We start from the raw sequence: 25,042 nt of genomic DNA on the forward strand, positions 1-25,042 counted from the left end.
TTGAACATTTTTCTGGTTTGAAAATGGCCATGTTCACTACTAGATTTTTGAATGTTTTTTTCCCAAAACGTCCAAAATTGGATTTAGACGTCATATCAAAAATGCTCTTCAATACTGAATTCAGATAACTTTATTAGCATAACAATTTTACATGTGTTGTCAATGTAATACATTATAGTGAGTAAAGAAATAACAGTAAAATAAAATGATGGAATACAACAATGATGAGGAAATTCTATAATTCTAGGTGATGTTAAGTATTCTGTCTAGTCAGGTAACATTTCCTGCCTGGTGATAGTTTACAAAATGTTTGCTGCTATAGTAGATCTTTCTCTTCTTGTCTCCAGGATTATACAGAGTTTTTCCTGCTAATTCTTTTGTGGAAAGTGTTTGATTTACTCTCTCGGTTTTAGGAAATTTGCAGAGTGCAAGAGGAAACATGTTTCTGTGGAGTCCAGCTTCTTGGGGTTCTCCAGTTCAGTTTTCGTCTGCTTCTTTCTATTTCCAGTCTGTGGTCACTTATTCTGCACTTTGTGAGGGTCTGTCTGTGTTTTGCATATGTGACTGAGGTGAGGTATTCCAATATCTGTATACGGAGTGTGTCCAGCCTGTTATGCGAGGAGTGAAATTGGAACTTTCTGGTTGGGGGTAGAGAGATAGTTTGGACTGAGCACAGAAAATTTGGTTGGGAGGGAGAGATAATTTAGACTTGGGAGTTAAAAAGTCCAGTTTGAGGGAGAGGTGATTTGTGGTGGGGACAGAGAATTCTGATGAAGAAGGGCAGCTGGTTTAGGGTGGGGAATGGGCAACTCTTTTGGGTTGCGAGAAAACTGGTTTTGCCCATAATGTCATCATATGATGTCACACCTACAGCAGTGTTTCTTAGGATAATCCGGTGCATGTACCCTATTCTCCATCCCATAAAGGTAATAAGCGAAGTGTTGTCCTTTATACTGATAATGAACTACTGTCAAGGGAATCCACTCCACTCTTTGGCGCTGGGAACATGAAACCAAGAAAGGCAAAAGCATAAGAGATTCTGAGAAACCTGCATCCAAAAACAACTACAGCCATCTTTCAACAAATGTATCTGCAAAAGCTTTGTGGCCAGTGCAAGAATGAATCTAGAAGAACAGGGAGACAACATAGGATGGGGTTACAAGGAGACTGAAGAGCAGAAGCAGTGGCGCAGTCAATAGCCTCTGACTTGGTGAGCCAACAGGTGGGTTGAGTACACACACATTTCCAACCAAGCTTTAAAATTAAATGCCTTAACTGGTGGGGATCCCCAATCCCCACCTGATGAATATATTGGTAGCCCATTTAAGTTGCAAACCCCTATGGAAAACCGCAGCTCTCAATGCCGCCAACACTGGTGCTTTCGCACGCTCAATTCTCAACATGAACTGAGCACAGAAGGGATAACTAGCATTGGCGGACTGCACTGACTGCTGCTGTTTTCGATGTGGGTTTGCATCTTTGGTGGGCTGAAGGCTTAGGGATCCCTGCCAGTTACACCAGTGGTGCACACTGCTAGGTGGGCCTGAGGTGAAAGTGGATGGGGCCCAGGCACACCCATGGCTATGATTTCAGAACTGAAGTAACAGGGGCTATAGAGAGCACACTATTTACGACACAGGAAAAACACACAAAATTTTGTGTTTTTTCTTATTGTTTAATTGACATTTCTCAAATGGTTTTCAGATAAATCGTTAAGGAAATGTTTCCTGAGGACAGGAGAAGTGTGACTGGTGGCTTAACAGCAAGTGGGCTATCTGCAGATTTCTGATGGTGACTGGCACCAATATCTTTCATTTCTGCATCATTGGTGACACTTTGAAGCCCCAGGCTTGTTGCACAGCAACACTCACAAGCTTTTTACCTCTGACCAAAAGTAAAAGAAAAAAAAAAACAAAGCACAGTTAAATTTAAAAAATAAAACTTTGCTCAGTAAAATTTTGTATACTTTTGTTTTAAAAAGAAATTAAAGTGTAGTTAAAATTCCCCACTTCATTTCAAACAAACGAAACATACACCAAGGCTTTCAGAAGTAGCTACTGTTCTCTTTCTCTCTCTCCCTCTCTCTGATACAATTACCCTAAACTTCACCAGACCAATCATTTCTCTTCTCCACAAACTAATATGTTGTTGTTATTGTTGTTAAGTGCTGACAAGTTGGTGTCAACTCATGCCAACCCTTTGGATAAATGCACTGAACTATGTTCCATCTTCAGTCAGGCAGCTAGCTAATTGTTGTTGACAGAGTGGCATCCATCACTGTGGTTTTGTATCAGCCCATCACATTGTTGAATCTTTTCCTTGAGCATTGATTCTCCACTAGGGATGTGCAGGCAAAAAAAAATGTAGTTTTGTTTATTCTCCTATGTCATTTACAAGCTTCTTAATTTTATTTCATTTTATTTTTATAATATCTTTTTAGGCCACAACTGGATAAGAACAGCATTGAAGCAAAAAGAAATAAGGCCAGAAGCAGAGAAAAATGCTCAAGCCTCCCTGAGCTGGTTCCTGCTGGATAAGTTAGGAAACAAGACCTAAGATTACCAGAAATGCAAGACACAGTTAGGTATGGGCTTTCTATAACAGGCTCTCAAGAGGCAGAATAGCTCCTCCTGGAAGTTGCTTTCTAACCCAAAAGTCACAGGTTCAAGGCTGGCTTGTGCATAGTAACACCAGAAAGCAATTTGTTTAAAAAAAACCACAAAACTGTCATTTGGGTTTTTTTCTCTTGTCTTTTTTAATTAGAAGAGCCCAGTTGTAGTAGTAGTTCAATGTGACTCTGTGTGCTTTTTGTATTTAGATGACTGAGACAATCTTTCAATGCCTTTACTTTGGCTGGTTCATTCTGTCACAGAGTCCATAACAGGGCTTAAATACCAGATTAGAACAAGACAAGAATGAGGCCTGCTCAAGATATTCTAGTACTTGTCTTGTTCTAGTCTAGTATTTAAGCATCTGGAAAACAACACTGAAGCAACAGGAAACAAGCCAAGACCCAGGGCAGAAATGCTCAAACCTGCCCTGAGCTGGTCTCTCTTGGGCCAATCAGGAAATATGAACTAAGATTAGAAGAACGACAAAACATAGCTAGGAACGGGCTGACAATAGCAGACTCTCCAGAGACTGAATATCTGTTCCTAGAAAGCACCTATCCCTGAATCACAAGGGTCACAAGCTGAAGACAGGCCTGTGTCTGACAGTTATTAACACTGGGAAAAAAAGCTGAAATTTAGAGGTGCTTTTACTAAGGTGCGTTAATGAATGTAACACGTGCACTAAGGAGTCCTTTTACCAAGCTGTGATAAAAAGGGTCCTGCGCTAGCAGCGGGGGCCGTTTTTGCTGCATGCTGTAGCCCTTTTTACCGCAGCAGGTAAAAAAAGGCTGAAAATAGTCATGGCCATGTGGTAAGATTGCTCTTACCACGTTGCCATACCAAGGGGGGGGGGCACTTACCACCACCCATTAAGCTGCCCAATTACTGCTGGGTTAGCACCGCACTAAAAAAAATACGGGCCGAATTTCCCTAGTGCGGGAAATGGCATGCGCTGGGGCTGGAACTACTGCTAGCCCCCTCGATGGACCAACGGGCCCTCCAGATTACCATGCAGTAAGCCCACTTTGTAACAGGGCCCTTAAATGATAAGATGCCCATTATCTTCCTATCGGTGTCTTATCATTTAGCGCGTGCTAAATCTGTTAGTGCACCTTAGTAAAAGGACCCCTTAATGAAACTGGAAAGAAACCTGACATTTCAGGAAGATTTTCCCTGTCCTTTCAGGTTAGACTCAAGTTCTTCCATCAGCTTTTTTTATTTAGGTGACTTAGATGGGAAGTTATCATCGTGGGCTACTGTTAAGATAGGGTATTTTACCCTTAACCTGGGCTATTAGTAACTAGATCTCTGTGCTAAAACAGCATCAGTTAATGATAAAATAACCCATCTGAATGTAAATATAGCCATACTGGGTCAGACCAATTCTCTATCTAGCCCAGTATCCTGTTTCCAATAGTGGCCATTCCAGGTCGCAAGTACCTGACAGAAACCCAAAGAGTAGCAACATTCCATGCGGAATCCCAAAGAATAGCAACATTCCATGTGGAATCCCAAAGAGTAGGAACATTCCATGTGGAATCCCAAAGAGTAGCAACATTCCATGTGGAATCCCAAAAAGTAGCAACATTCCATGTGGAATCCCAAAGAGTAGCAACATTCCATGCTATCCATGCCGGGGCAAGCAGTGACTTCCTCCATGTCCAGCTCAAAAACAGACTATGGAATTTTCTTCCAGGAACTTGTCCAAACCTTTTTAAGCCAAGCTAACCTCCAAGAAATGCATCCAGCACAATAGGGCACACTAGGATTAGAGAAAGTTAATTGGGAAAAAGAAACGAAGATTTCCAGAAATTGGAATCATGGCTACAGTAACTGTCAAGAGGTGGACTATCTCTTCCTGGAACGCACAATCTAAGACTGGCTAATGCCTGATAGCTATGAAACACTGCGGAGAACGTGCTTTTGGTTTCATCTTGTTTCAAGTTTGAAACAAGATGAAACCACAAATGTTGTTTTCATTTCCCATTGTTCTTTCAAATGAATGCACATCCCTACCTTCCACCTTGATAAGCATGATGGTTGATGGGTAATGGAGTTGATATACTGCCTTTCTCTGGTGCAAACAAAGTGGTTTACATGATGTGTCTAAAACATGAAAGTCAAAGTTTTGTCATTTGAGCTTTGAAGAATAGCTTAGGTCTGATCGCCTCCAAAACTGACTGATTTGTTCTTCGGGCAATCCATAATATACATATTATTCTTCGCCAACACAATAATTCAAAGACATCGATTTTCTTCCTTTCTTGCTTCTTCATTATCCAACTTTCACATCCATATGACATTATTGGAAATACAGTGGCTTGGACTCTGTATGCAGAGATATACTGTATCTTTGCATTTCAAGATCTTGTCTAGGTCCTTTGTAGCTGTTTTGCCAAGATCGATGTATCATTGGATTTCTTGTCTGCTTGTTGTTTCATTATTGATTATTGATGCAAGCAGGTTAAAGTTGTCTACTATTTGTATTACTTTTCCATATGTTAGAGAGCAATAATTTCAGTCACATTTACAATGTACATTCATGTAACTGATCATATGCTGCCATCTGCTGGCACTCTGCAGTCAGTGCAGTATTGATGGAATACAGAGCTGCTCTTTGCCAAGATCTGCACTGCTGGACTGGTCCACAGAGCACATTGTACATTAAACAAAGACCAGCAAAACATATAACATGCATATTAGCATATTTTCAAAACTCATATAGATAGGTTTAAGCCATTTAAACTGAAAATCGCTAAACAGCCAGATTCTATCTATATAATTGTGGGCTGGGTTACAGTGACGCAGTGAGATGCCCTTAAAACCTTTTCATGTAGGAAGTGTAAACTAAATGGATAATGCCTGTATGGTCACCATGTTACCTATATATTCAGTGGGGCTAAATAATCATATTAGGAACCGGCACCGCTGCTTTATTTAGTATATAGTCACTATATAGGTTGGAAATCAGTGTATGTACTTGGGGATGTGTAGTGTACAGAATACACAGTGTATTCTGTACACTACACATCCCCAGGACATACACTGATTTTACAACAAGGCAATTAAAAATGTAAAGGGCACCAGTTTTCTACTTATTTCATAAAGGTACGTCTCAACCACAAATAGAATTTATGGTTATTTATATTACACACGGTGGCTGTAAAAAAAAGGGACCCTTGACATTTTTCCAAATAACCTAAAAATGTCCTACTGCAGCAGAACCCTCTGCCTGAAATTTGAGACATTTCTGAGTACTTCATTTTTCAACAGGATGGAGATCCAGTGCATCGAGCTCGCAAAACAGTTGAGAATTAATGAAACCCCAGAATTCATTGAACCAACAACTCAGTGGTGTCGAAGATTTCATGAATGTATTAAGGCTGAAGGAGGACATTTTGAAAAAAGTTATGAATTGACTAAAGCCATTAGACTAATGTATTTTCAAAGGTCACACTACAGGAGGGGGGGAGAGTTATCAGTGTGGGCTACTGTTAAGTCAGGTTGTTTTGGCACAGGGTCTCATTGCAGAAAATGGGACCCTGTTATGGTAAAATAGCGCAAGTTAACAGTAGCCAATGTTGATAACTCCCTCCCCCAAATGTTTAAAAATTGCAAAGTATTTTGAAAGTATGTAAGGGTCCCCCCTTTTTTTCAGACACCGTGTATGTATTTACTAGAAATTGTTAGGGCAGTGAGAAGAATTTTGTGTGTCCACTAACAGTATTTTGGGCATTATTTGGGCTTACAATTATAATTATGGTCGCAGTGTGGTTTTCACCACTGAATGATCATTAATTTCTCATATATGATGGTCCTTTTATAATGATTAAGTTGAGCTGGATGGTTTAGATTTTTTTTTTTTTTGCTTGACACGATTTTCAATTTTTCATAATGTTGGATCTGTGTTGGTTTATTATTTTATAGAGGTAACATAAGCATCTATGTACCTCCTTTCCATGTGGAAAAAAACTTTCTAAAATGAGCTTTTATATATAATAATCACTGCACAGCCCCAAAATACCCTCTGTGTACTCTACACACTGCACACCACAGGATATATATATGAAGTTTATTTTCTATGAAGGGTCAACCAATCAAAATTTGGGATTCTCTTTTCAGTACTGTAACAATATTGCCTTAGATTTGGACTAATTCATAAAACAGTCAATAATCTTCTACATGATGGTGCTGAATTGCAATGAAAAGTGTGGAGTACTTACTTTACTGCAGTGAAATGCACAGTCTATGATATCACAGTGAGGTGTCAGCATCTCACTCACCTGCTGAAGAATGGGTGAGTTTTCTGCATGAGCAGCTCTGTGAGTTGTGATCGCCCTCAGAGATACTTGAGAGATCTCAGAGTTTGGGAAGTCAGTGATGGGGTGAACCTAGAAAAGGTCAAACAAGAAAAATGCCTCAGCCTCTAGCAACAGTCCAGGAAGCCCTGAGATATGAGACTGACAAAGGGATCTCTCTGGACAGGAATAATAGATTAACTGGATTAAGGCTCTTGAAGGCCATAGGCACCAAAACATAGGCTGTGTTAGACCTGCTGGTACATAGGACAAACATTCGATAGGGAACCCTGAGGTCCACCAGCAAGCTCTGCTGCCTTCAGCTTCAGGCAGGATTGGGCCCCTTGTGGCATGAGGTCCAGGTCAATTGCCCTGATTGTATTCCTCACACCTGCCCTGGACTTTGGGAGCCATTCCTCATAGACAAAAAGTCATATGGCTGGTGGCATGACAAATGATGTACATTTAACCAACCCATGGCATTGTATCAGCAGCAGGGCCAGGGCTTCTAAAAGCAGGAACCAGACACACAACAGACGAGCAATATACAGTGGAAATAAATGCACCAGTTTCGCTTTCAGTCAATATAGGGGGCAGAGGTGTTCTAAACGTGGAGGTCCTGTGGGTAATCCAGCACTAAGCCAGGTCACAAGGGATGGGGACTGACTGCCACTATCATTGTTGTTGAGTAATCCAGTACTGAGGCAGGTTTCTAAAGATGGAAACTGCCACTATCACAGCTGCTCACTATCCCGTCTAAGATGGATTCTCTGCACTGTGCACTGATTTACCCATCACATTCTGTCTGGAGGTTGGGTATTCAGTGACAGGTTAGAGGAGAGAGGGTGCTAAAAGATTCGGCGTGCAGCTACACCAGATGGTTCATGGCATGAGTACCATGGCAGCAAAACCCAGCAAGTCACGTTTCTTGAGATGTTTCCTGGAGACACTAAAAGGAACTACAGATCCCATAATACAACAGGTCCTGTAAACTTCAACAATTCAGCCACAACTGCATTAAAATATCACAGTGGCAAAAATCTTCATCAGATTTCATTGCAAGTGTGCCCGTTTGGCTGAACATCTCCCCAGCTGGAAGCAGCCATTGGTCTAATTCTCGGCTTCATCATATGAACAATCACTGCTGCAGTAGGAGAAGCTGAAAGGCCTTTCACCCTTCCAAGTGATCTTACCAGAACACCCTCTTCCTTAAATATGCTCCTCCCGTGCACTTTGCTGAGCAGCTCCCGTGGAAATGCCTCGGCATCCTCCTGCGTCATCTCAGGAACAAACTCAAAAACGTTGTTCTTCCTGGGAGGGGAAAAAAACATCTCCAAGTGAATGAAGGAACACAGACCCAGGAACAGATTCATATTAGGGCACAGTGAATTTTGAATTATTCTGTCTCTCCCTCCTTTGGAATGGATGACAGACTGTCTTTGTCTCTTGTCTAAACAATGGAAGGTTCAAATGTCCTCTTAAACCTTCACTCACCAAATGGTGCAACTCTGAGAGCAGGTCCCTGTGTCTGTACATCGGGAACATACTGGGGAGACCAGGCCAGCTGGGGCCTGGGTCACTGTATCTTGACTGGAAAGGAGGGGCTGGTTGGGCTCTATCTGTACAACAATATTTCCAGTAGCACAATGTCTAGGCAGAATGGGGAAACTTGGACTTACAGCTAACTCTTTTGAATAATAATGTACAATAATATGTTTCTATTGGTATTGGGGCACAATAATCTGGAAATAATTTACAGAATCCAGTGTTTGCATATTGCACTTTTGAAGTGAAGTTTTTCATGTCTATAAAGGTGAGACGAGGTTCCTGGGCAGCCAGGGACAATCCTGGGGAACTCCATCAACATCTCCAGGTTATTCCTTGTGCTTTCATCCTTTCTATCTCTGAGTTTTTGTTCAGGGATGTTTCATTTTCCATTCATGCAAAGTCTTTCTCCAGAAAGAACCCAGAACAACAAAAATAAGCATTCAAAATACGTTGAAAGAGGCATAAGTTTCTGACCGGTCACCAGGGCCTGCCCAAGGATATTCAACACTCTAGGTGAATCTTAAACATTCACCCCCCTCCCAATCCAGTGGCAGTTGAAGGCACTACAATTTCCCCCATAGCCCAGCATCTCCTCTTCCCTTCTCTACCCCCATGTCCAGCATCTTTTCTTCCCCTCCATACTTCCCTCCAGTGTCCAGTATCTCCCCTTTCCTACTACCTGCCATAACCACCATCTCGTCTCCTTTTCCTAGCCTCTTCAAAGTGTTCAGCACCTACCTTTCCCTTCTCTACCCCCATGTCCAGCATTTCCCCTTCCCTGCCCCTACTTACCCTGAGATAGTTCAGCATCTAACATTCTGTATTCCCTACCCCCAATATCCACCATCTCCTCTCCTTTTCCTAGCCTCCAAAAGGTGTCCCTGATTGATTGATTGATTGATTGATTGATTGATTGATTTGACAGATTTATATCCTGCTCCATCCACAGTTCTGGGCATCTTCCTTTCTATTCTCCCCCCCTCATATCCAGCATCTCCTTCCCTACTTCCACCCCCTCCCCCCCATATTCATCATCTCCCCTCTCTTTCTCTAGCCTCCTCAAGGTGTCTAGCATCTCCCTTTCCCTTACCTATTATCCTACCCAAAGTGTCCAGCATCTCCCTTACCCTTTCCAACCCCCTCCCCCCCCCCCCCTTTTAAGGTGTCCAACTCTTCTTCCACTGGTTCCTTACCTCCATCCTCTATCCTCAACTGTTGTAAAATGAAAATCAGTGCAGTGTGGGGCCTTGCTTGTGCCCTATACCCCCTCCAATGCCAATTTCCAATCAGAAGGGGGATGGGACATGGCAGCACTTAACACAAGACTATACTTAAAAGCCCTGAAGCACACTAAGAGCAGATTTAAAGTGCTGCTCTTATGCTGTACAGGTGCCACAGCACTGCCCCACAAATTCTGCTGCCCTAGGCAGACATCTGATCTGCCTAGTGACGGAGTCAACCCTGCTGTTTACCGTGGATCAGTTGTAGCATTATTTCAGGGAATAAGTGAAAGGCAAGCTACAGGAGAAACCTTTCAGACCCTGTCTTACTGAACTCAATTAAAACTAAGATAGCACATGATGGCATCTGAACGTCTCATGCAAAGGTTCTAGCTCCATAGGTACAGTGGGCACTTGATACTGAACTCACTCCTTCTGTATATGCCAAGTCTGGAACCCACAAGTTGGCTCCTGTGGACTCTTGAAGTACACAAGCCCCAGACTATTTCTATGTCAGTGAGAGAAGTCAGATCACTACCCACAAATTCTAATTTTCTCCTGGACCAACAGGAGCATGAAAGAGTGTACACCATTGTTACAGTGAGCAAGCCCTGAGCACCTTTCTATAGGCTGTCATTTGGTGATTTCCTGAATGTGCTGTATATGTAAATGTGATTCCTCATGGCAAAACTAAACTCTGCCTTCATGCTGGCTGCACTCACCAGGTGATGGTCAGCTGTCGGAAGTGCAGGAGTCTTCTCTCACCTCTGCATGTCGTGCAGGGCTTGTGACCACGCCCTGAGCAGGTGTTGCAGCTTACAAAGAGATCAAAACAGCAAGAGTTTTGTTTTTCAGACACCCCCCCCCCCCTTTAGTGCCCCTCTAGTGATAAGCTTCAATATCTCTGGCTTAATTCACTGAATAAAATCACTGACTTACTGCCTCAGGTTCTGCAGACAGGAAATGAATAGGATACAGTGGTGTAGCTATGGGTGGGCAAAGGCCACCCATTCATGGCTCAGGCCCACCCAGCTGCAGCACCCCAGTTCGACATCACTCCTCCTCCATGGCATCCCAGCATCTGCGTGCCCGTCACTGAACCCCATCCCTCCCTGGTGTACCTTACAGGTGTCCCCGGCGCTTGCAGTGATTTATTATTGCTGCCTGCGCCAGCCCTGCAGGCATCCATTGGCTGGGTCACGCCCTCATTTCATCATTTCCTGTGTGGCGGGACCCAGCCGATGGCCTATAAGGTGCACCAGGGAGGGACGGGTTCAATGATGGTCAGCCAGCTGCCAGGACGCCACTGAGGAGTAGAGGTGTTGATGTGGGGTAGGTGAAAAAATCTATAATTTTTTTTTAGATCTGGGGGGGGGGGGGGCTATGAAATGCCGTGGAAGGACCCATCTAAGTTAGCTCAGGGCCCACCCAAAATACTGGTTTTGGCTACACCACTGAATAGGAAGCTCTCTCTGTGATTGTGTTGGAAAATAAGTTCACTGATATCTAATGCTGTCACCCATTATCTGACTACTGCACCCACTCAGGTAACTATTATGGAGTATTTTGCCCCCTCATTCTGTGTGGTTGTGCTGGTCTGGATGGTTCACAATCATATGCTTGCATGGGGAAAGCACTTCAGAGTATGTAATGCCATATTAGAAGCTGATTAATTAAAATGTTGTTATTTTTTCATCAAGAACACCAATAGGAGTCCCAGGTAAAGAGAACAAACATTAGTAACTTATTCAGGAGACCTTGAGGTGAGACATGACAGGGTCACTGAATTCAAGGGCCACAGTTTGTAGTGAGGAAAGGGCTTAAACTGAAAAGCAGCCAGAGGTCCCTGAGTCTCTCCTCTCTGAATAGCAATGTGTGAGGTGTAGATCACCCTCCCCTTCCCTGCCAGCTCCAGAAAACTTCTAGCTTCTTGTTCCTCTGATGTTCTGTGCCTTTACATAGATGCCTGTCTGTGTGAGTGTTTTCAGAACTTGCATCTGATGTGCCCCAGCTGACCAGGGGACCCTACAACATGCAAATCACTATAACAGGAAGAGAACTCAAACAGAGCCGGGGAACTTACCTTCTCCGGCCAGTGCCAGAACATATCTGACAGGTTTTGTGCTTGTCTCTGTGTCTGCTCCTGCTGCAGGACACACAGCGAGCCTGAAGAAAAATGAAAAGTCAGGTCGTGAGGAGTGGGGATGGAGCCTCCTACTCCAAAAGTCAACAACATATCATTGGCAGCAGCTTTAGAATACCAAGCAGCCAAGACTGCTTTCACCTCTAGATGTTCTAAGCGCATGCTGTTCTCCTAACTAAGAACATAAGCGTTGCCCAGACCAAAAGTCCATCAATGACCAGGTTCCTGTTTCTAACAGTGGCCAATTCAGGTCACAAGTACCTGGCAAGATCCCAAAAGAGTAAAACAGATTTTATGATGCTTATCTTAGAAATAAGCAGTGGATTTTCCCAAGCCATCTTAATAATGTCTTATGCAGATACAAATGGAATTCAAAAATGCATGGGACAAACACAAAAGAATCTTGTTTAGAAGGACTGGATCCAAAGAAGCATAGCAGACATTAGGTAAGAAAGCCAGTGCTGACCACACCTCTGATCGAGGCTGAATCGATTTGGATGGGTTGGAGTAGAGCTTCAGAGATTTTAGAATGGGGCCAGTGCCAGGCAGACTTTTACAGTCTATGCCCTAAAAAAGGCAAGGATAAATCATATGAGTTCATCTTGTTGGGCAGGTCTTTATCTGCCATCATCTACTACGTTACAACTTTTTTAAAAACCTGCTTTTACTACATTCTCTGGCAATGAATTCCAGAGTTTAATTGCATGTTGAGTAAAGACATTTTTTTATTTTTGTAGTTTTGTTACATTTGTACCCCGCGCTTTCCCACTCATGGCAGGCTCAATGCGGCTTACAAATTTTCTCCAATTTGTTTTAACTTTACTACTTAGTAGCTTCATTTCGTGTCCCCTAGTCCTAGTATTTTTGGAAAGAGTAAACAAGCAATTGATACCTGTTCCAATCCACTCATGCTCCCTTTTGAGATTCGTGCATTCCAATTTATGCGCTTTGCTTTATAGAACATGCTTAGCGAGCTATGTGCGTAAATCCTAATTAATGCCAGTTAGTACCAATGATTGCTGAAGTTTCATGCACAATTCGGCTCTGCGTTCTGATTTGCATGTGGAACTCTAATTGCCATATATAGAATCCTGGGGACGATGTGCATATACTCTAAATCTCGCAGCTGAGGAATGGATCTATTTATATAACCCTATCATGCAGAGGGATCACTAGTAAGTCGCTGGTAACATCAATCCTCAACCTAACCACCATGATCAGCAAATCCGCTACTGCTCGCCCTCCTTTATGGGTAGCTTTTAGAAGGGAGGGGTTACAATATTATTGTTATTCACTGTACTCACCCTGCCTGCACCCTGGCATCGGCTGCATTTTTTTCTGCCTCTCCCTTGGCATTTAGAGCATACCTAAAACACAAACATCCTCAATAAGTCAAAAGTTAAGCTGTTAAACAATTGCGTCATCTATTCATGTTATTACTCAGCAGACCACCCCCCCCCCCCCCCCCCCCCCACCAGGGATATCAGGGGCTGGGCAGGATGTGTGCAGCTTTAGTAAACTCTGGACTTGGCAGGAGGTAATGCACAAATTCACATGTGAGGGCATCTCTGGCATGATCCCCTGACCCTCCTCCATTGCCAGGAGTTTGATGCGGCATCTGCTTCTCCTAATATCTGTCCTGGTACAGATCCTTTCTACCCTCACTCCTTTCCCTCAGTATCCCATACCACTCGTCCTTCTTTCTCTTTCTGTGTCCTGATCCTTTCCTCTCCTCTCTCTGTATTATACCTCTCTCCCTGTCTTTATTTCTTGTACATCTCTCCCATTTCTTTCTGTATCTAATCCCACCCCCTACTCCACACCCACACACACACCTGAAAGAGAGCTTTATATGAACAGGTGATGACTCAGAAAAAAAAAATGTCTGCCACTCTTTCTTCTATCACTGAAGAGAAACACCAGTTGTGAGACATCCACACCATCACTTCTGCAAAGAGGAGAGGGACCAGCAGAGAAACAGCCCTGCCTTTAGTAGGTCAAAGGGAGAGATGCCAGTTGTGAGACTTCCTGCGTTCTTACCTTCACATGTGAGGAGTGAGAGATTCGCAGCCTCCTTGTATCTTCCTGAAACATATTTGGAGTTGAGACCTGAACATCCCATGGCTGTGGTGAGGCTCCATTCTCAGGTCCATCAACGAGCTGACCTGCAGCGGGAAGAAACTTTAGTAAAATGTAGAGCTAAAAATCCCCTGCTCATTACTTGCCCTGGAGTAAATCTCTTCACTTCTTCATATCTCAGTTCAGAATACACACTTTTTAGAGTTTGGTTCTATGAGAATTCTTTCATAGATGACCTAAAAACTTCACACCAACTTCAAGAAGCAAAGAGTTCAAAAAGCAGCTTCCTCATTGTGTCATCCTACAGAGGTTCACTTACAGCTAAAAGGGTGTCAGAGATTGAGATTTAAAAATCAAGCTTTTTCCAGTTTTTGCTACAGAAGAAGATTTCTCTGTTCGATCTGCAGAAAGGTATAACTTATCAAAATATAAAAATTAGTAAGGCTGCAGTGGAGGAAGTTGTGACATGCCCCTGACTGAGGACTCCGAGAAAAGTCTACTATAATCTGGAATTTGAGTTGAATCTCCAATTCTCCCTCTCACTATCTGCACCATTACAGGCATCATTTTTTTATATCATTCCTGTACCTCAAATTACCTGAGTAAAGTTAATAATAAGGTTGACAAAAAGTGAGACAGTAGAATAAATAGGAAATACAAAAAATTGCCAAAGAAAGCTAACAGCATCTGTGTTCCCAATTCAAGGCCACAACCAGGTACCCCTGGCCTGTAGGATGTTGGAGACAGCATTGCAGTGCCCACTTTGCCAGGTGTGTATTGAACTGCAGGTTTCTGCTGACCAGTTCCCTAAATACCCCACCGACCCAACAAATACCCCACCGACCCAACATTAAAAACCTGGACATCTGCGACACAACTTAACCAAAGATCGTAACGGACATATCCTAACTCTTCCTTTCCCTCTCTAAGTTCTCCCCAATTGTCTTTACCATACATGTAACTCACTCTACCATAATATCACCTTGATATTAATCGCAACTTGTATTTGTTCATAGCAAAATCAGTTAACGCCGATTACGGTACCATGTAAGCCACATTGAGCCTGCAAAAAGGTGGGAAAATGTGGGATACAAATGCAACAAATAAATAAATGAAGAAATGATGGGGTCGATATCCAGATGGCAGCAGAGAGCTTTTTTTTTTAGCCATTGCCGGCGTTATTCTGATATATTTTTAATGACAGGTCGTGTCCAGGCAACAGCACTGAATATCTGGGTTTATGTGCCCGGCTATCTCTTATGCAGTTAAGTGCAATATTCAGCACAAATGACACCACATTTATTTTTTATTTTCTTTAACACATTTATACCCCACATTTTCCCACTAGTTGCAGGCTGAATGTGGCTTACACAATACCGTAGTGCAGGCTACAGTTAGTAAAATACAATTAAACAATGTAATAATAAGATAGTAATCGAATATGCAACATATAAAACAACAGAGATAATAAAAAGATAATTAAAGATAATAGATAGGACTTAAAGATAGGACTGCATTTTATACAGTAAGTAAGCCAGCTAACATTGCATATCGTCACTTAACCGCATTACTGCTGACTCCACCCTCCTCCAGACCACCCACAAAATAGCCGGCTTTCAGATTAGCCGTTTGTGGTGATATTCAGTTGCATTAACCAGTTAAATTAGCCCCAACAAGCGATTTAACCAGCCAGGTGCTGCTTATGACCAGTTAAATTGTTTTGAACATCGACCCCAATGTGTTTACATTTATTTCATTTTAACAATATAGGTCAATGCTCCTCTAAGTGCCTTCTTTGGAATGCCTTACTATTGAACTGATGACCAGATATTCAGTGGAATGTTACTTGGATTTAAAAAATATAGAAATAAATTCTGGTCCTGGTATTATTTATTATCCATAAATCACAATGGTGGCTGCTTCCCTTCATCATGATCCAAACCCTACCCAAGTGCTCGGGAGTCACGAAGGTAGTGCCCTGATCATGGACGAAGTGCCCAACAGTGCAAACTTCTTCAAGAGTCCTCGTGGTTTTCCTCCTAGTGCCCCAATGACCTTCTTTGTCCAAATCTTTGCGATTTCTATTTGCAATTATTATAATTATTATAGACTGTAAGAGAAGAGCTGGCAGGTGAAAAGGTTTAATTGCACACACTGAAGTCCTCTCATGACACAAACGCCATATTCAGTCTTCCTTTATGTTCTGAAACTCTGACAATGGAACAAATTCTTTAGTCTTGGCATCTTCTGGAGATTTCTGCAGAAAATCCTTCATTTTAAGGTATCTTGCTATCTCTGGGTTACTAACCAGTATATGGCTCAAAGCTCCATTCACAGAACCTGCATTCACTGAAGGTCTCCAGGCGATACTAGAAAACAGCAGTAAGCAATTATTTTAACGCTTGTCCACAGACCAGGCCAAAGTCACAGTGTCTTACTCGTAGAGCATGGACTGGGAGGGACAAATAGTTGTGAGGCTACATGAGCTCTGTGTGCCGTCCCAGTTTCACTGACCCTTCCTGCACCACCTTAAGAGGCTTCTTTATTAATAGTTATCACATGGTAACACTGTTATCATGTGATATCTGATGAAATGGACACAGTAGCTAATAGTAAATGATCCCCTCTATGTTTGATTGAGGTGACTGAACAGTATCTCAAAATTCCACCCATGAAGGACAGAAGACCCAGCGGAGCACATGACCAGCATTCTCCTGAAATGGAGCTTCCCCTCCTCCTTTCTCTTTAAGCTGCCACATCTCTATAAGGATCAGCCTGGACTCATCTAAGAGTGGAGGTTACAGTGACAAGAAGACATAAACCACATTAGCAGACAAGGATTCCATACTGTCAGCTCCTATGAGTAGCATCTCACTGAGAGAATGATAAGACAGGCACATCCCATCAGAAATGTGTGTTTTAGTGTCATTCTCCCATGCACTGCTGAAGTAGTGAATTTATACAAAATCAGTTTTGAGAAACCTATACTGAGAATTCTACTCTGCAACCAAATCTCCCTCATCCTAGAAGAGGGCACAGAAGGATGAGAGAAAGGCACCCCAAATATAAAGCTGTACCATCTCAGGTTCTGAGTTCTAAATCTAAGGATGATTGGCTGCTGTACCAGCTCAGGTTCTGGGCTCCAGATCTAAGGATGTACTAGCTCAGGTTCTGGAATCTAGATCGAAGGATGAACAGCTGCTGTACTATCTTTGGTTCTGTGTTCTAGATCTAAGGATGATTGGCTGCATACTAGCTCAGGTTCTGGGAGCTGTTGCTTTAGTTCAAATGCTAGAACTGAAAAAATGGGCCTATGATATGAGGGAGGGGGCTCACTGCAGCAACAGGGAATGTGGAGCCCATAAGGCTGCAGTACTGAGGAGGGCTCAGCTCATGGGGGTTAGAATCCATGAAGTTGGAAAGGGCTCCTGTTGGGAAAAACTTTCATGCAGTACATTTAACATGTTTTACTTACTCTGTATAAAGACAATTGAATTATATCTTCAATGGTCAGTTTTGCAAGAGGTTCCCTGCTGTAGCAACATTTGGAGTTTATAAACTGGAAAAGAGCTTCTGTCGCCATTTCTTCTGTTACTACCGGGACACTGACAGGAAAAACATGTGATTTCAATCCTCGAGTCTTTCTTAGAAGAATAACAAACTTTACTTAATTTCATGTTATTTATAACTTAATTACACACACACCCATAGACATCAAGATAAAATGAACAATGCAAACAGACCTTTATATGGTAACAATAACAACAAAATAAAAATCATTTTAAAATAAAGGCTCAGGAACCCAAGAGAAGCCTGATCAGAAAACGCTGCAGCTTAATATCAGACTTAAAAGCCGTGCTTTCAATCCCTTCCAAAATCTCACGTATCTCAATTCAGTTCTTAGATCTTCTGAAAAGGAATTTCAGAACAACGGTGTACGAGTTACTGACTAGGAGGACCACAATGGTTTAACCAGTAAACAGCTGGCCAAAAAAGACACACCAGAACCAGCACCTTAAATTTCAGACTTCCAGGTTTCCCTCTACCTACCCCAGGGGGCCAGTGGTGCCTTTCTTCGACCCTACGTAGAGCTCCCTAACTCTCGTCTCCCAGTCCTACACTCTCCACTGTCTTCGCAGGAGACTCACTCCTGATGTTTCCTCCAGCAGTTCTCTTGGTTCCTTTAGCACCATGAGGCAGTAAGTCTGATCCATGTGAAGCCTACTACCCTGGCAAAGCATGTGAGGCAGGAAGGAAACCGAGCAGTCAGGGTCAGCCCAAGGGTATCTGACACCCTAGAACAGGGGTGGGCAACCTGTAGCCTGGTGGCCAAATGTGACCCACCATTCAATTGTATGCAGCCCCCAAGACCACAGGAGCCAGAGATTTGGCAATTTTTAATATTTTCAGAATAGCCACTCTGGCAGTTCGTTTCCATCATTTTAGGTTCAATTTTTATTTATTTATTTATTTATCTATCTATCACAGAAGGTCTACGGAGCTCTGTGCATTTCCGATTCCAACATTATGTAATATTGTGGCCCACTAGGAATAGTACTGACATTCATGTGGCCCTCTGTTTATAAAGGTTGCCCACCCCTGCTCTTCAAAAATCTTCAGCTGTGTGCCCCCTCACCCACAACATCAAGGGGTGGCTCAAGGCCCTCATCCACATCCCATGCTTAGCATCTTCCCCATCCTCATAGTGAAGCATCCCTCCCCTTCCCCAGATGTTCAGCTGCTTATGTTCCCTTCACTTCTTTATCTGAGGTGTTCAACATCTCACTCCCACCCTGCCCCACCCCTCTGAGGTGTTCAGTGGCTTCCCTCCCTTCACATCCACTCCAGGGTGGTGTTGGCATGACAGTCAGGTGTCTATAGAAGACAGCTGGCAGAAGGTTTTGAGCATGTGCGGATTCTCAAGGACTGCCAGGTCCCATCCTCTCTGAACTTCCTGCTTTGGAGGAGGTGAGAACCAACAGGTCTTGAACATGCACGGATGCTCAAGGTCCTGTGCCAGTTGCAATGAGTCTTCTGTAGATGCTGTGACAGTCACATTAGTGCCCCCCCCCCCCCCCAAATTATGCTGCCCTAACCAGATGCCTAGTCCACCTTGCAGTCAGGCTGGCCATGAGAAAAGTTTTTTTTTCAGATTCTCTAGAAAAAGTTAAGGGGGTTAACAAACAAGGATAGGGTTGGAGACAGCATGCTGCAAACTGGTGAGGCTGAGGATTGAAACTGGCTGGGATACAGTTGGTTAAGAATGTTTCAAGGGAGTGTGTGGAAAAGCCATGCTGGGAAGAAGGGGACAGAAAGTTGGGTGGATATGAGCCCAGGAGGCAAAAGCGTGTTTGTGGAGGGAGGGGGAGGGGATAGAGAGAGCATGTGCGATAAACTTTTTTTATGTGAAAATATCTTTATTGTGATATGCAACAAGAACAACAAACAATGCACAAGCAATCATATAAAGGCTATTAGACTTATGATAGGGCAATGCAACTGACATGACAATACTCTTTTCACCCCTCCTTCCCAAACTCCCACCCTCCCCACCCCAAAACCCTCCCCACATCCCTACACTAAAAGTACCAACATCTAAGATATAATAAGACGTGAACTGCATTTGATGGAATTCCAAGCTCCAGCCCAACAGAGCTTATATATCCAATATAAGACTTTTTTTTTTAATTGCATAAGCTTCTTTGAGAAGGTGTCAGCAGTTGGGTCAGCTGTATCACTGCTGGAGGACCTCCTTTGTCCAAGTGTCTCCCACTTCAAAAATAGCAAAGATCACACACCTACCCCTTCCCATTTCTCTATCTCTACCCCTCTCCCACACCCAATGGATAAATTATTCTCTATGTGCCTCTCCCTCCTCATCACTCAGATACCTCTCCATCTCCACCCTCCCTCCTTACATTTATCTTTGTGAACTACCCTGTTACTTTTTAACTCCTTATTTTATTTTTGTTACATTTGTACCCTGTACTTTCCCACTCATGGCAGGCTCAATGTGGCTTACATATTGTATACAGGTACTTATTTGTACCTGGGGCAATGGAGGGTTAAGTGACTTGCCCAGAGTCACAAGGAGCTGCCTGCGCCTGAAGTGGGAATCGAGCTCAGTTCCTCAGTTCCCCAGGACCAAAGTCCACCACCCTAACCACTAGGCCACTCCTCCACTCCTTCATTGCCCCTTCCCCTCAGCCCCCACAATTCTCTTATTAATATCATCCCTGTTGGAATATTTCCTTATCGCCACTGACCCTAAATTCCTTTCTCTCCCCTTATTCCCTTAGGTTTTCATCTGTCTCTCCCCTCCTTCCTCCTTATGGTTCCAGGTTCCTTTCAATCTCCCCCTTCCCTCCTCTTTTATAGATTCTGCTCAATATTTAGGGCCTAGACAAGAGGAGAGGCAGATGACGTTCAGAGAAGGTTTGTTTGGGCTTTTGCAAAGGGATGTGCCAGTTATCATCACCCACCAAATACTGATGAAAATTTAGGTTCCAGATGGAGTTGGGTTTGTGGGGGTACGTTCCTTCCTTCAGCCTCAGACAAACATTGAGCCAGGTGCACCAGTTCCCCCCCCCCCCCCCCCCCCCTCCCCGGCTGAATGTGTGCTACAATCTCTGGAACAGAAATGAGATGGAGTCCCTCACCTGCAATCTGATGGAACTGCACTCCTCATCCTTGAGTTGGCAGGAGGTGAAGAGAATACGCTTGCTTTGGGGCTACCCACTGCTGAGCCAGGAAAGAGGATAACAAAAGAGAAAATCACTGTTAACCTTCTAGTTTCAATTTCCAGGAGAAGTCTTCTTTGACTATGTGCTGGTTCCCTTACAATGACAAATTTCTTTATATTTCTCACATGGACACACAATGAAAGAACTCCTTTAATAAATGTATTATCATTCCACATGAAAATCCATTAGTGTAGAACTGAGAGGATGCCATTGAAATCCATCTCCTCATCCCACACATCAGGAACTCTGAACACACAGCCCACAAACAGTGAAAGCCATGTCTGAGTGGCTTTGAGAGAACTCATAAAAACACACTTCACTGCAGCCCTGGAGGAGGTTAATGTGGGCTACAGCTTTCAATCAACCTTTGTAGCACTCTAGAAAGCTATTTTCAGCATCAGACTGGCTGGCTTCTGTAAGTATGTGCAGCTCGCTATCCCTCAGTATCTCAGGGCAACACCTCTTCCTCCTTTTTGTTATCGGTTCTGCAAGTTCTTAAAATATTGTCCCTTTACAGAGCCAAAACAATCCATCCTTCAGAACGGGGTGGCTGGGCCCTAGCTGCCTTTTCTAAAACTGAGATTGTAGAGATACCAGGGAGCAGGAGAAGGGGCAGGTGGCAGGGGTCTGAGCAGCCGTTGTAATACTTATTGCAAAACAGAGGAAAGGGCAGAGCCTGATCCAATGAAACAAGTTTCCTCTCAGATGTACCAGAGGGAGCAGCTGGGCTCCGATGAGCTCAAATTGGCCATAAGATCATTAACCTCATGTACACAGCACGCTGTCATATGAATGTATTACTGAGCAAAGGAGCTGCTCAGAGAACTTCAAGATATCACAGCGGGAATGTGATTTGTACTATAGTACTCGGAGTCCATATTACACTGAGCCATTCCACATTTTCAAATATAGCACAGTGAACTACGTGGGGGTTATGCTATAATTTTTATAAAAGGAGGAAATTGTCCTTAATTATTCTGCAGTGAAGTGGAGTTGCCTATAGTGGACTAAAGACCAGAGAAGCCAGGGGTCAAGTCCCACTTTCCCACTGACACTTGGGCAGGACACTTCACTTGGGTGCAGCCTGTATTGTAACCCTTTGGGGGCAGGAAAATACCTTCTGTACCAAGACATGATTCACCTTAAGCATGAATTTGCAGAGGTCAGTAACTATATTTCAGTTTAAACCCAGTCTTTCAACTTGTAATGCCACTCCATGCTGGTCCTGCATTCCTCCTGTGTGCGCCTCACTTTCCCCATGTCATTTTACTTGAACTGCTGACGGTCACATAAGTGGTTTTGTTGAATTTACCAGTAAAAACAATGCATAACTGTTGGTTGTATAACTCCCCATACAGACAGAAGATATGCGTTTAAACTTAGGTGGGGTTAGGGGCAGTCTGGAGCAGAGCCTAAAGACCAGCAATATTCTCTGTAAAATTATTTGTGACCACAGAAACAGCATCGTAACTTTATATGGATAAGTTATGTGTACAAAAGTCATGCCAACATAGTTATGCCATCAAGGTCAGACATCACACTTAAACAGATTGCTTGGCTCACAACCTGCATTAAAATATACCCAAAAATTATCCATGGTGCGACTGCACCTCAAATATTGAGTGCAATTTTGGTCACCGTATCTCAAAAAAAGATAAAACAACTAGAAAAGGCAACAAAAATGATAAGGGGATGGGACGACTTCCCTATGAGGAAAGGCTAAAGTGGCTATGAATCTTCAGCTTGGACAAGAGACGGCTGAGGGGAGATATGATAAAAGTCTATAAAATAATGAGTGGAGCGGAACGGGTAGATGTGAATCGCTTGTTTACTTTTTCCAAAAATACTAGGACTAGGGGGCACATAATAAAGCTACTAAGTAGTAAATTTAAAACAAACCAGAAAAAATATTTCTTCACTCAACGTGTAATTAAACTCTGGAATTCGTTGCTAGAGAATGTGGTAATAGCAGTTTTCATAGCAGGGTCTAAAAAAGGTTTGGACAAGTTTCTAAAAAGAAAAGTCCATAAGCCGTTATTACGATGGACTTGGGAAAATCCAGTGCTTAGGATAAGCAGCATAAAATCTGTTTTACTCTTTTGGATCTTGCCAGGTACTTGTGACCTGGATTGGCCACTGATGGAAGCAGGATACTGGGATTGATGGACCTTCAGTCTGTCCCAGTATGTCTCAGGGACTTTGAGTTCAGTTCTAACCACTGTATGTCATTACTAAGAAACCTCCAATCTGACTCTTCTCTATATACCAAATCCCTCAATAAAGTACAATTGAGACAGACCCTCTCATTGCTAAAGAAAAGCAATGACAGAGACTATGTGAATAGAGAGTAATAAAGTGAACCCTTTTGTGCAGGAACTATTTCACAACAGCTCACACACAAAAGTTAGGATGAGTGTGAGGAAAAGGGAAATCTGAGGACATCTCCTCTACTCACAGTCAGCGTCCTCAGCTTGTCCTTCATCCATCACTGCAGAGGTCTCACGAGTGCATCCAGCCAGCTCCAGGGAATCTATCGCCCTGCCCGTCTCAACCTCACCATCCCAGAGGATCATGCAGGCAGGAGGAACAAAGGCAGGAAGCAAGCACAGAGAAACTATAAAAAGCTGTCCTGTAACTAAAGTGACTGAAGGGATAACCAATAGCCCGAAAGAGTCCAAGAAAAGGGTCCAGAGGTAAAATCTGAACTGTTTATTATATCCACAACTGTAAAATGACACAACAATAATTCAGCACCAGCTAACAGAAGACTTGACATGGAGCTGTGTTTTGGCATATAGAACTCTTGCCCCCAGAACTAGGTGGAAAACCTCTGTACTAATAGGTGATTTTAATATGCTGGACATTGATTGGGGTGTCCCTGCTGCAGATCTTGGATTCTGTACAGGAAGAATTGTTCCTGCAGTTGGTAATGGAACCCATGCAGGATGAAGCTATTCTGGACCTGGTGCTTACAAACAGAGAGAGTGTTTCTGATGTTACGGTGGACGATCATTTGGCATCCAGTCATCACCGAATGGTGTGGTTCAATTTTAAGAGACAGGAGGAGAGGGCTTATTCAAGACTGAAGGTTCTAGACTTCAAAAGAGGCTGTAAGAGATACCTAGCAAGGTTGCCCAAACACTCTGAGGGAAAATACACTTAACTTGAAAAAGTCTTCTATGTCACCACCAAAAGAACCTCCCAGATCTTTGTAGCCAGTACTGTGGAACAGTTTCCATCATCAGAGAAACATATTCCTCCAGGGCACGCAACTTTAGTTGATGTGTGGAAGATAGTGTGAGGTTTGGAGAATCTCATGAAAAGTCCACCTCCTCAATTATGTGAATTTTCATCACAAATAGTAACACTTTCCTATTTTTTAGACTAAAGAGCATTTGATTGCTCTAGAAACTAAATGTGGTACTCTACAAGCTGTTGGATCATCAGGGATTAAAGATAGCCTGGTTCTTCATTAGTAATTAGAGGCCATGGAGAGCCAGACTAGGAGTAAAAATTTAAAAATATTGAATTTTCCTGTATGTTCTTTATTATCACCCGAGATTCAGTTTCAGAAATATCACAAAGAAGTATTGTTAATTTCTGACTCTGACAATATTTTGATTTCCTTATGCTATTTTGGGACCCTTTTACCACATGGCAGTGTCACACCCAGTAACAACAAGATGTGAGCCCCAGTGCCAAACAGCGTTCGGCGGCCGAACAATCCTGGTCTTACCTGAGGAAACAGGACAGGGAACTTCGGTGGAGGTCCGTTCTGAACTCAGGATAGGAACCAGGCTCACCAACGGTCAGATCCAGGCCAGATCACCGGGACAGGCAGCAGGCAAGATACAGTCCAGTAACAGGCAAAGGTTCAAGGCAGGCGACAAGCAAAACTCAGTGCAGGTCCAGGCAAAGGTTCAAAGGCAGGCAGCAAGCAAAACTCAGTCCAGGTCCAGGCAATGGTTCAAAGGCAGGCGGCAAGCAAAACTCAGTCCAGATCCAGGCAATGGTTCAAAGTATCAAAGGCAGATCAAGAACGAAAGAAACACACGCCCAGAAGTCTACACCAGTAGAAGCCGAAGCAGCGAGTGTCACAAAGTGCTGTTCCTAAATAGCCCTCCCCATCAGGAGGGCAGGGAACAGCTGGTAGGAGGCGGAGCAACATCGTTGATGGCCAAACAGCCCCGGATTGGCCGGCCAGAAGCGGGAGGCGGCGTCAGCCACAAGTGGCCAATCCGGGCGTCGAGAGGAGCGTCTCCATGTTCTTGGACTCCGCGCCCGGAAAAGATCCCTTTCTTCAGGGACGCCAGCACTGCCAACATGGCCAGCGTTCCCCAGCCGCAACTGCAGTAAAATGGAGTGCTGGAGCCACCCAAACGGCCAACAACATACCTCT

At 43.3% G+C, this 25,042-nt stretch overlaps 1 protein-coding gene across 3 annotated transcripts; it reads right to left on the minus strand.

The window, feature by feature from the left end:
• Positions 1 to 106: 106 nt before the first annotated feature.
• On the minus strand, positions 107 to 23,168 carry SSUH2 (ssu-2 homolog). Of its 3 annotated transcripts, none has more exons than XM_030206384.1 (11): positions 23,099 to 23,168; positions 20,560 to 20,638; positions 17,376 to 17,505; positions 16,209 to 16,269; positions 13,862 to 13,986; positions 13,126 to 13,188; positions 11,762 to 11,844; positions 10,401 to 10,493; positions 8,104 to 8,221; positions 6,896 to 7,003; positions 107 to 998 (listed from the first exon to the last, which is right to left on the minus strand). In XM_030206384.1, the coding sequence occupies exons 1-11, from the start codon at positions 23,127 to 23,129 to the stop codon at positions 852 to 854; spliced, it is 1,038 nt and encodes a 345-aa protein (XP_030062244.1). In that variant the 5' UTR covers positions 23,130 to 23,168; the 3' UTR covers positions 107 to 851. The 3 variants fall into 3 exon arrangements, with proteins under 3 accessions (XP_030062244.1, XP_030062243.1, XP_030062245.1); XM_030206383.1 differs by having other exon boundaries at positions 20,560 to 20,641; positions 23,099 to 23,138; XM_030206385.1 differs by lacking the exon at positions 107 to 998 and adding an exon at positions 1,833 to 1,884 and having other exon boundaries at positions 20,560 to 20,641; positions 23,099 to 23,138.
• Positions 23,169 to 25,042: the final 1,874 nt, after the last annotated feature.

Source organism: Microcaecilia unicolor, chromosome 6 (assembly GCF_901765095.1).
Source record: "Microcaecilia unicolor chromosome 6, aMicUni1.1, whole genome shotgun sequence".
In the NCBI taxonomy this organism is placed as follows: Eukaryota; Metazoa; Chordata; class Amphibia; order Gymnophiona; family Siphonopidae; genus Microcaecilia; species Microcaecilia unicolor.

Coding starts and splice junctions, on each gene's coding strand:
- SSUH2 (XM_030206383.1), bottom strand. CDS start 23,129: ATGGATGAAGGACAAGCTGAGGACGCTGACT. Junction 11,845..13,125: donor GATGCCAGGGTGCAGGCAGG/GTGAGTACAGTG, acceptor ATTTTTCTTCAG/GCTCGCTGTGTGTCCTGCAG. Junction 999..6,895: donor ACTCACCCATTCTTCAGCAG/GTGAGTGAGATG, acceptor TCATGTTCCCAG/CGCCAAAGAGTGGAGTGGAT.